At 41.1% G+C, this 12,166-nt stretch overlaps 1 protein-coding gene across 2 annotated transcripts in view; it reads left to right on the top strand.

Moving 5' to 3' along the window:
• flt1 (fms related receptor tyrosine kinase 1) overlaps positions 1–12,166 on the top strand; it is a 42,886-nt gene that overhangs the window by 6,252 nt on the left and 24,468 nt on the right. Inside the window, exons 4-11 of one of the 2 annotated variants that reach the window (XR_004327577.1) lie at positions 1,053–1,177; positions 4,988–5,153; positions 5,315–5,451; positions 6,591–6,762; positions 6,895–7,012; positions 7,330–7,499; positions 7,601–7,748; positions 9,771–11,107. Coding sequence is in view for 1 of the 2 variants with exons in the window: in XM_032504420.1 (XP_032360311.1) it covers positions 1,053–1,177; positions 4,988–5,153; positions 5,315–5,451; positions 6,591–6,762; positions 6,895–7,012; positions 7,330–7,499; positions 7,601–7,748 (1,036 nt within the window). In the remaining variant the exon portion in view is untranslated. The remainder of the gene's footprint in view (positions 1–1,052; positions 1,178–4,987; positions 5,154–5,314; positions 5,452–6,590; positions 6,763–6,894; positions 7,013–7,329; positions 7,500–7,600; positions 7,749–9,770; positions 11,108–12,166) is intronic. The other variant, XM_032504420.1, reaches the window with a different exon arrangement.

The raw sequence follows: 12,166 nt of genomic DNA, 5'->3' as shown, positions 1-12,166 counted from the left end.
ACACACACACACACACACACACACACACAACCAAACTTGCCATGCTGATTTTAGGAGTTTTGAGATTTTTTATTTTTTTTATTTCTATATGCAACAGCAGCATCTTTTTTCTGAAACTGTCTCCTTGTAAAACGTTTCAATGGAACTATTCTCTACCATGGACATATTTTTTATAAAAACTGTTGGCAGTTAAGTTGGTGGATTATTCAGAGTAACCAGGAGATGTTCTCGTTGAATTTTTTAAATGTCAGTTTTCAATGCTGTTAAAGCTGCAGTGGGTAGAAAGCAAAAATAAACACCAGAATTTGTAGTAGAGTGAGACATCTTCTTGCAGTTCTCCTTCTCCCCTCGGTTGCACGAGCTTATGCATGTGCAGAACCGCTAATAGGAATGCTCTCCCTTTCTGAAATGACCTGGTTGGTCCGAGTCTCCTGTCACAGGCTAGATTTTCTAAAGCATAAAAACCAGAGCTAAGAAAAGGTGCAGAAGTGTAGTTTTTTCCTTATAATATCTTGAAAGATTGTCATGAAGTTTTTGCCCAATATTGCCAAAAATAAATTTTCTACCGCAGCTTTAAAGCCTTTAACCTAATTTTATTCACCTCCTGGTATGGAGGCAGAAATATCAGAAATGAATAGAGCTGAAACAATTAATTGATAAGTCCCTCTACAAAACGTTTATATGCACTCATTTGGATAATTGATTTAATGATCACTGTCCTTTTTCCAGCAAAAAATATCAACAAGTCTCTGTTTCTAGCTTCTTAGGATTTTCAGATTTCTCTCTCTCCTCTCTCTTTCTCTCTCTCTCTCTCTCTCTCTCTCTCTCTTTTTATATCACTGCAAATGTTGGCTCCAAAATATTTCGGTTTGGTTGTAGAAAACAAGACATTTGAAGATGTCAACTCGTGTTCCGAGAAGCTGTTATGGGCATTTTTCTGTCCTTTAAACTGTACACATGCTTGTATACTTTGTATTGTGTGATATTAAAAAGAGTCATGATTATTATTATATGTACCCTATGTGTCCCTGACCGCAGTGTTTGGGTTTCAGACAGCCAGCAGCCATTTGTGGAACATCCGGGTATGAGCCCAGATGTGTTGTACATGAAGGAGAAGCAGCCACTGGTCATCCCCTGCCGGGTCACCCACCCTAACGTCACCACCACACTGGTCAAGGTCAGTGCAGGAAATATGAATGAAATGATAATTGACAGTTTGAATGTCTTTATAAATTCATGTTTGGGTGCAGAGATCTGCTCTGCATCATAATCGCTACTTGTAGTAAGTGTACATTTCTCTTCCCAATCACACCACTCCCATTCTCTGCACATTATGACTTCCCAGTTTTTTTTTGTCAGTGCTCACATATGCACACAATGCACTGTCCCGTTGTTTCCCCCTCTCCAGATCATTCGCCACATTGTTCTTATCTTGGCAGCCAATTCTCTGTGGCGTGTGGGTCCATTTGTTTGTGTCCGTCTGCGGATATGTGTGAAAGTGTGTGCGGATATGGTAGTGAGTGTTGGTGCTTGAGTGCTGATTGAGGGGGCAGAGAGTGTTGCTAAGTGCAAAGGGGAGCATTTAGAGTGCTTGTTGTCTGCATTTGTGTCTGCTTTTGTATGTTGCTGTATGGCTGTTATTTGCCTGTGAAAGAAGCAAAACCACCTGTTTGCTTAAATCTCCAAGAAAACCTTCTTCTCAAAGATGCCCCTTTCTTTACTGATTTTTTCCGATGGAACGGGCCCAGAGCTTCCTGTTGGCACTGTTTCTACCTCTGGAGACAGGACATGGGGCTTGGAGTGCCCCTTTGGCCCCTGGCCAGCATCACTTCCCACATCTCATCCTCCACCTCTTGTAGTAGGAATCCTGGCTGCCAACTTCCCCCAACTGATGCTTTAAACAGCTGGTTTGTCAGAAGGAGGAAGCAGAGGTAGCTACTGTTGGCTCCAATAGATCAAAGTAAAGAAAATTCCCTTTAATCACTAATGCTGATCATTAATATGACTGTGCATGACTGTGGGAAGCTTATTGTAATATAAGTACAATAAAGTAGTTGTAAAACATACAGAAGGCTCTTGACTAGAATGCATTTGTAGGTATTATTTGCCCAAAGACACTCCAACAATTTAGTATCGCACTTCTGTAACGTTTAATGACGTACAAGTGACAGATTAAACAGAATAGGCAATATTGTTGCAGGTTTTTCTGACTCTTAGCCCCTAGTAAGGTTTAAAGTTACATCCTTGCTCCTACCCTTCCCATTATACAACTCTAAACTTTGTTAGGCCCTCTCTGTCTGGCAAATGTATTTCAAACTCACCACACAATTTCTTTTAATATTTAGTTATATCAAAAGTCTGAGGATGACATTAGTTATTACAATTTATCCTGAGGTGGAACATTAATGTCTGAACTAAATTTCATGTGAATCCATTCTATAGTTGTCGAAACTTTTTACTCAAAACTACAAATGTGAGCCTCGTGTTAGGCAAGAGGAACAATCAGGGATGATCAAAGGCGGAAGGATTTATCCTGGTCTGAACTAAATTTAATGGTTGTTGAGATATTTCAGTCTGAATCAAAGTGATGGATGGACTGAAAGACAAGAGGAAAGCTGCTATTTTTGGGATCCAGGAAGTGCAAAAACATCATTTGGACAATCCAGACCATGCATAACATGTCCTACTAATTTTAACTGTGATTTGGTCCTTAAAAAAACATGGCTGGACACCAACACACATGTGTTTTTTGTCTAGCTTCCATCTCCTCACAAATGCCTGGAATCTCAAAAGTAATTATTCTAAAAATAGCTGTCCTCCTCCTTTGTTTCCCTTTTTTAAACCTGTGCTGGCCCAACCAGAAATCCACTGCCTGTCACACTCCCCTCTGGAGTGTTTTTTTCCTGGAAGGATTTTGCACTTTGTCTGGATCTCTAATATGACCCTTCTCAGCGGGAACAATACCCAGGAGGCTCTGCTCTCTCGCTCTCACTGTGAAAGTGACCAGGAGGTCCGGGATGACGGGGTCAATCTGGGGTTCCAGTCTACATGTCTATATCCTGTAGTAACAGGATGCAAGGAGATTGACTGGAGTCACGTTTCTCATATCCTGACTCCTTTTACTCATTCGCTCCTCCTGTTTCTCCACCTCCACCTTTGCATAACCTCCATGTATGTTTGCTGGATGAAGGTAAGCGTGGCAGAGAGGGTACTAAGGGCACTCAGACTGGGGGGTGAGTGAACTTGGTTTGGACAGAACGGTGGAAAGCATCTACTTGACACGACGGAGAGAGGAGGAGGAGCTCAGTGGCGTCTGAGAGGATTGCCTCATTCTGGGAGGGGGGATATCAGCCAGTTCACACTGGGGGTGCAGGAGTGGTGGGAAGTGTGTGGTTGTGGGTGGGGGGTGGTGGTCCACCTGTTCCCTTGAGAGTGGGTGGGAGGCTTCCAGTGTGTCACAGACATTCTAGTAAACATTTCCTTGAAGTTGCCTCTGAGAAAACAACAAGGTTACAATAGTGTCCATGTCAAGGTAGCCAAGTGTTATGAAACCAACACTGTGAGAACACAGGCAGCATCATCTGGGGCTTCTTTTGACATATTTGACTCTAATTCCAAACTGGACCTGCAACTGTCTTAATACAACATGAGGTGAATTAGTCCAGTAAAAGTGAGCAGGATTTGAGCTCCTGGAACAGTTAAAAATAAAATAAACAGCATGTCCACACACTTTGAATATTTATAATGAGGTCTATGCATTAACCCTTGTGTGTTTTTTGGGTCTGTGGGACCTGTTTTCAATGTTTGCTAAAAGACAACTTATGCTATTTGTCATCTGTCTAACTAAAAGTCATTGGCCACAGGCTCATTTTCTGTAAAGAACATAAAAAAATAACTTATTTTTGATGACTTCACTCGCTACAACTCCCCCCCACACACATAACTATTACATATGAGGTGTTTGGGTCTACTGGACCAGAGGGTATTTAAAATGTAGGTGCTATTACACTATGTTGTCTTTCTGCACCTGCTATTCCCACACAAAGTTACAAAATGTTTACATTTCAAGCACTTTCACCTGTTCTGATTAAGTTCTATGAAATAAGCACTAATAATGATCCAAAAATCTTTGAACAATTGAATTTCCTTGTTTTCTCACAAAAAACAATAAGGATTGCATGATCATAAATGTGATCTCACAGGGGTAAATGGTAAATATGAACCATGAAGGATGTATATATATATATATTATTGGTAATTAAGCTAAAGTAAACATCTGTTAAGTATTTTTACATAAATAGTCATGGCTGTATTGATTTAAAAGCCTAATAATGTGGCTGGTCCACCAGATCTGGGAACATTGGCTGTGTAACAAAAATATGAACACCACCCAATGGTTCCAATGATTTAGTATTGTAAAAACACAAAATACAGCTTTGAGAGGAAAATCTTTAAATACGGTGTCATTTTAAATTTAATATTCAGGGACTTGTGTGCAGTTGTGCAGTTGACTTGTGCCTTCACTTGAGACTTAAAAATTTACTTGGACTTGTTTAAAAGTATTTAAGACTTGAGGTCCATTTAGTAGCTGTTGTGGAGTTTTCAATCCTACTTGAGATTTGACTCCAACTCAAAAGACTCAATGGATTTTTTATTGACATTTATTCCTTATTTTGGGGGGCAGAGGCAATGCATCTTGGGATTTATTTTCTCTCTGGCAGTAAATAATGCAGATGACTGCAATTTTCTCCTGTGTATTTTCCACCGGTAGTGTTGCACATCCCATTTCCATGTTCTTCACTTTTTGCAATGATTTAATGTGTAATCACTGGGATGGTTTTCTGTAGCTTGTTCCTTAATTTCTCCACCTGCACAGTACAAGTAGGCTATGTGAGATTTCAGAATGGTGTAAGTGTGTCCTTGTTGTTATATGTGTGGTAGAGTGAGACATTTGATGGGTGTTGTCTTCTCCTCCCTCTTCCCACAGTTCCCCAACCAGAGCCTGAGTCCAGACCAGAGGAACATCATCTGGAACAGCAAGCAGGGCTTCACCATCCGAACTCCTACCTTCTATTACATTGGCCTCTTCTACTGCCAGACAATCACTGACGGCGTCACACACAAGTCACGTATATACTTTATACACAGACCAGGTCAGCAGTATACAAATTCCTTTTAGCAAATACATCCCACATAAACATGTTTGTACAGTATGTCTCAGTGGTATCTATGCAAAAACTCTAGTCCACTCTGACTATATATTTAAAGTATATATATTTTAACCATAACTATGTTTTTTTCTTTCTTGTCACAGTGAGTAACATCATGGAGGTCTATCTGAACAGCAGTGGCCCTGTGCAGGCCCTGAAAGGAGAGAGACTAGTCTTGAACTGTACTGCCACCGGGGAGTTGAACACCAGAGTCAACATCACCTGGGACTACCCCGGAAAGGTCAGCCCTGCATTAAAGTCTGCAGAGACAAATTACCTTTGACAGAGACTGAGCAGGAGTGTATACTTCTATTAACAGGCAGTTACTTTTCAAGTAAACAGACTAGTTATTTTGATTGATATTTAAAAGTAGGAAATACTTCTTTAAAAGTTTGGTTAAGTAAAAAAAACGCTCATTTAAATGTACCTTAAGTAAACCATTTCAAAACATGCAACATTTAGCACCGCTCATGGCGATTGTGATTGGTTTAAAGAAATGCCAATAAACCAGAGCACGTTTCTCTCCCATCCCGTAATGCTGTGTGAACTAGCCAGACCCTCCTTTACAGCGCTGTGGAAGAAGGTCTGGCAAAGCGAGACTAGGGGTTTATTAATTGTGACTATGACTGGCATTACTTAATAAATAATTTATAAGAGCTTTAAAGATTAGCAAGAAACCGTTTGTAGAGCCACCCTTTTGTTTTTTTCAGATTGTAAAAAATATTACCAGACAGTTTGACTACATGCTTTTCCATTATTATTGAAAATGTTTAATAGTATTATTACACAGAAACGTTTACAACTCGGAAGTTGATAGATCATTGCAATTAAAGAACCCTTTATTAATTGCTTGCCCATTGTATTACAGGCTCTTAAACAAGTCATTTATAAAGGGCTGTGGATTTCTGACTAATAATTAATATACTTATTAAGAATAATAATATTCTTACTTTTTAATCTTTTTTTGATAGTTTGACATTAGAGACAGACAGGAAAATTGGGGGTAGAGTGAATGGATGAATTTAAGACTTTCATTAAGAGAACTGGAATTGAGTAACAGTATCTGAGTATCTGGGAACCGTCATCGATGAATCGTAATGCTGTCTTTAAGAAGGGATAGCAACATTTGTACTTCCTTAGGAAGTTAAACACTTTTAATGTAGACAGGAAAATTATGTCTTTGTTTATTATTTATAAGTCCTTTATTGAATCTGTTTATACTTGTACCATGATTGCTTGGTACGGTAACCTTAACATCAGGGACAAAAAAACACCTCAGCCATCAGCACATGGGTTCAGAGATTTTCAAAATAGTTTTAAGAAGACACAGAAGAGTCTTCAGTGTTAATTCTGTGGCTCTTTTTCTCTCTGGACCTTCAGAATAACAACACAGGCTTCACGTCCAAGAGGCTCCTAAAACACAGAACGCACATGTTGTTCTACAATATTCTGACCATCCCGAAGCTCCAGCGTTCAGACCGAGGCCTCTACACATGCCGCGTGACCAGCGGGGAAAAACACAAACAACAGAAAGTCACTGTTACAGTCCATGGTGAGTGTCTTCCACTGAAACACCCTGACATCTATGTGATTCAACCGCAGTTGATGTCACAACAATGATCAAAATTTTCCATTAGTTTTCTTAATCTTACACAAATGTGTGGATGTTTTTCTTAAATTTTAGACCGTCCGTTTATTCGCCTGAAGTCCAGACATGGATCTACGATGGAGGCGCAGGCAGGACAGAAATCTTACAGAATCTCTCCCAAACTACGAGCGTTCCCTGCCCCTGCAGTCATCTGGTAAGAGATCACCTTGATCCCAATTATTAAATCTTTTTTTTTGCCTCCCTTTCCTAACGTCCAAATAAAGACTGTTTGCAAACTGTATCTATTTTAATCTCTGGCACACTTTCTCAACACAATTTCCATTGAAAAGCCTTGGAAGGATGTTTGTTTCATCATAATGATGTTTGTTGTCATCATATTCAGTAATTAAAATTATTGAAATCATTCAGTCATTTTAGACTTTCAAAGGATTTTCCTCCTTTAAACGTTGGTTTACACTGACAATTACACAGTCCCTGAAACTTTGCTCAGAAGTCTTTTTTTTCTGACAGGTTGAAGGATGGCATGGTGGCAGCAGAGCAATGCTCCAGATATCACATGGATGGGAATTCCCTGGTGATCCGGGATGTGGCAGAGGAGGATGCTGGGAAGTACACTGTCCTGGTACGAATCCAGGAACATGGACTCTACCAGAATCTCACGCTCACTCTTGTGGTCAATGGTGAGAAATTAAATTCTTCACCCACCGACGACCTTTAGCTTTGTGTTAGACTTTCCTCAGTGTTAAAACGTTTGTGTTTATTTGGGCTTCTTGTCTGACAGTGAGTCCTCAGATAGGGGAGAAAGCGGTGTCGTTGCAGGACCCGGGCTCGGTGCCACGGGGGAGCAGACAAGCCCTCCACTGCACATCCCACGGAGTGCCTCCTCCACACATCCAGTGGCTATGGCATCCCTGCCCATCCAAAGGCCTGTAAGTAGCCCAGAAGACTAACTGCAGTGCAGTGTGCACATTAAAATCCTGCCTCTACAATGAGATGTAAACCATTTAAAATTGCACCAGCTGGAATGAGATTCAATATAGTATAAAAGTCTTCAAACCTTCCTTCAGAAAATAGTACTATTTCAATATTTGATTTTAATAAACTCAGTATGTTGCAACATAAAACACACACACACACACACACACACACACACACACACACACACACATAACACACATTTATATATATATATATATACATATATTCAATTAAATAAATTTATTTTTAATATCAATGCCTAATGTTACAAACATCACAACAAATGATGTCTTGCTTTGTTTGGTGGTGGTGGGGGTGTGGTGTGTGTGTGTGTGTGTGTGTGGGTGTGTTGTGTGTGTGTGTGTGTGTGTGTGTGTGTGTGTGTGGTGTGTGTGTGTGATTTTTTTTCAAATGAGACATGTTTTGTCTATTCAGCATGGGTTCAGACAGCATTTCCTTCTTGTAACCAGAACAGATGCCTTTGGGGTCCTTTTGTGTGCGCAAATGTGTGAACATGTGTGTGCGTTTATTTGAGGGGTGTGTGTGTGTGTGTGTTGTGTGTGTTATACATACATATATATATAAATATATAATACATGATTTGTATGTGTCTCACAGTCTATGTTATATGTTTGCTTGCTTTTGCAACTCTTTCATGTTGTTCTCTTACGTCTGTGTTTCCCTTTTCATAGTTTGTTTAAGTGTATACAAATGTATAGCGGTGTGTGGTGTGGTGTGTGTGTGTGTGTGTGTGTGTGTGTGCCTGGTGCATTCACAGACAGTACACAGCGTATCTTAGACTTGAAAGGACAGAGAAAAAAAAACACACTTCAATAGAAGCCAGTTCCGTGCTCTCAGTCACGATTTGTTGGTTTCTAAATCAAACGCTATGATTTAATGAATTTCCTGTCCAGGACACAGGGTAAGAGGCCTGTTTATTATTTTGATTGCACACCGCATCCTGTGATGCCTTTTCTTATATCTGACACACACACTATATATAAAGTTCTCATGAGAAATGGCCCAACCCAGTGATGCCGAGGGACAACAGTCATTTGGTCAACAACACACACGAGTACTCAAGCAGGCACTTGGCAGAAACATTGATTGAGTTGTTCTTGGAGGTCAAACACTTATTGTGTTGCATATGACCATGTCAGAAAGGTTAAGTATTACCTGAGAGCACCACAGCAGCCGCCCATACTCTATTCCCCCTCTGAGACTCACTGACATCATCAGTGTACTTGACCCTTAACACCCGTACTCTCACATGGCGCCATGCGGTGGTGCCTCCAGTGTGGTTAAATCCGTCCGTCTCTGCCAAATGTAACCTACACAATGTACATGAACATCTCTTTATCACCAGCTGGTGATGCTTAAAATAATCTGATATTTATTCTGAATCTAGGTAGAGTGACATAAACTCTTTGTCCTGCAGAAATTTCAACCTTTAGCTAGATGATCTGTTACATATTCAGAAAATATATTTAGATTTTCAGGTAAAAACTAAAATGAAATGTTGCTTCTGTTGTAGCTAATTAGGGTTTCATAGTGTAAACGCACAGTATGTATGAGAGCAGAGTTGATCTTGTTTCATCATGATGAGAGTCACATGCAATCTGCAAATGAGGAAAAACCCAATTTTCTAATTAATTTTGGTGATTCAATGCTTGACAAAACGATTGAAATTGATTGCCATTGGGTCGTAAGTCAAATTTCAATTTGAAATTTAATTCTATAAATTAAACAATCAATTTGACATGAACGAAAACATTTCACTGAAGCACTGAAGCTGAAATTTATTAACATTAAGGAACTAAAGTATAATTGCACAGTTATGTTTCAGCAGATTTCATTTGGTCTCTTCACCGGCTGATTTACGGTCCTTTGTAAAGCTCTGTTCTGGTTCGCATTGAGTGTATTTCTTTAGTTAGTTTTTGGCTGGATCCTCACAAGGCCCTTGTTCTTTGCAGCCCGGCTGCACCACAAGCCTGACACTGCGCTGGAGGAAGCCCAGGGACAGTGGACCAGGCTGGGCCAGGCTGATGGGGGGCCTCACGCCTGGGCCCTGGGCCACTCCTGGGTCTGGCCCTGGGAACCATAGCGCTCTTATCTGGCCTGGGCAGGAGGCGCACTGGGCTTCCTGTGCAAAAATCAGAGCGCTTTTCCTCTAGTTGTTTGGCTTCCTCTCCGACGCGAGACGCTTCCTAGCAGCGTGATTGTCCCTTCGTCTTCAAACGTGGCACAGTCCGCTTCCTCAAGAGCTTGATCTATTCTTGAGAGCCCCCCTCCCACACACCCCTTCCCCCAACTCTGCTGCCCCCACACATACATCTCCAACCCCTTTCCTCACCAGCTCTGCCCTTCACCCCAACCAAGCATCAAGAACAACTCCCCATCGCCTCCCACGCTGGACCCCATCCCCTCCACCACCACCTCCACACACTCATCAGTGCTTCTCCACAGCAACCAGAACCCTCAGTGACATTACCAGTGATCCCGTGTGATGATCCTGTGCTTGCTAAACTGATGTGGGAAGTGACTTGAAACACTGCTGAGCAGTGAAAGACCAGGAGACAAAGGAAACTAGGGGGAAAATTAGCCACATCACTAAGGATATAAGGACACCTGCTTTACTGATTATTTATTTCCTTTATTTCCCCAATTTAAGTCATCCCCTTGCACCCAGCCATGCTGTAGTTCATGCTTTTTACATTTTACAGACTTTTTGAGCCAGAAGAAGTGCAATTCCATACATCCACCAGCCACATTTCTGGAGCTGCTTTGCTTGTTTTTTTGTGTCCTAGAGTGGTACTATAATGGGTGCATGAACCGTGCCTGTCCCAAGCCCTAATCTGATTCTGACATCCACAAAAGCTGTGAGTTTCTTTTCAAATTTCTTAGCCACTGGTAGAAGGTCAAACGTGCTCACCTTGGACGGTGAAAACAGGAGCGAGGACAAGCTTTGTGTTGTTCACTATGGGATGCCTAAAGTTCTCTATTAAAGACTGACAGTCAGCAGACACCTACCATGTAGGAAGTCTCCACAGACCAGAGACTATGACCACCCTCTATCATGTTATGTCATCCTGTGTCGTCCAGTGTTATCCCTGTCAAAATGTCTTGTTTGTCAAATGATGTCAGTATAGCAGCCTTGTTTTCTTTTTTATTGAAAGTTTATTAATGGAAAGAAGCTTCCGCACACTCAAAAGTTAATTAAAACCTAATGTATGAGTGCTAAGTGTTTTAGTAAAGTCCATATCTACTGTGTGTGTGTGTGTGTGTGTGTGTGTGTGTGTGTGTGTGTTTGGTGTGTGTGTGTGTGTGTGTGTGTGTGTGTGTGTGTGTGTGTGTGTGTGCGTGCGTGCGTGTGCGTGTGTATGCGCGCGTGTGTGCGTGCGTGCGTGTGCGTGTGTATGCGCGCGTGTGTGCGTGTGCGTGCACATTCTACGGGTGTCTCCCAATGTGATCCATTCCTTGTATACAGATGTTCTATGAGTAATATATGAATCTAATATTTAATAATTTTATACAACTAACTTACATATGACAAATGACAATATTTGCCAACTTTGTATGAATCTGTATTGAAGTGTTATATCAGTTGTTTGTGTTTTTGCATTAAACTTTGCTTATATTTGTGTCTCGGTTTATACTGCAGTGTGGTTATTTTGGGGCTGAGACAGAAACGGACAGGGACAGCGGTAAAAGTGTATATTAGGTAGTGAAACAAGACAGGAAGAAAAGGCAGGAGATGACCCCCGCTGAAACACAACTCATTCATGTTTCTAGGCGGATGTTGCTGACCTTGTTCGCAGGCACACACTGTGTGAATGTGGTTGTGGTATGACTGTGTATATATGAATTTTTGTTATCTGTTTCTAATCAAATGTATGTCCACACATCTATCTGACTAATCGTATTTGTGTGTGCAAGGGAAAGTGGAGTGAGAATGCTTTGAATGAGAAAGCTTTTTCTGTGCGTGCGTGCGTGCATGCGTGCTTGCGTGTACGCACACGTGTTTGTGTGTGCGTGCGTGTGTGCGAGGCCCGTGGTGTCATGCACAGGGTGGGTTGTTTGTGCAGTCACACTCTAGATGCCAAGCGGAAGAGCAATCAGGGAGCGGAGAGGAACCAACCTCAGGGAGGAGCTCAGAACGAACAGAAAATGATACAGACAGAGATAGCGAATGGAGAGGGGCAGAGCATCCATGATCATGGTAGAAATTACAGTTTACAGTAGGGATGATGGTCTGCGTGGTAAGGTCTAAATAATAATAAAATGAAGTTGATTATGAGATCTGTCTAAGTTATACGCCAGATAGATAGGTAGATAGATAGATAGATAGATAGATAGATAGATAGATAGA

Source organism: Etheostoma spectabile, chromosome 22, assembly GCF_008692095.1.
Source record: "Etheostoma spectabile isolate EspeVRDwgs_2016 chromosome 22, UIUC_Espe_1.0, whole genome shotgun sequence".
Taxonomy (NCBI): Eukaryota; Metazoa; Chordata; class Actinopteri; order Perciformes; family Percidae; genus Etheostoma; species Etheostoma spectabile.
The sequence above is the reverse complement of the archived record's forward strand: the minus strand, read 5'-3'. Positions and strand labels throughout refer to the sequence as shown.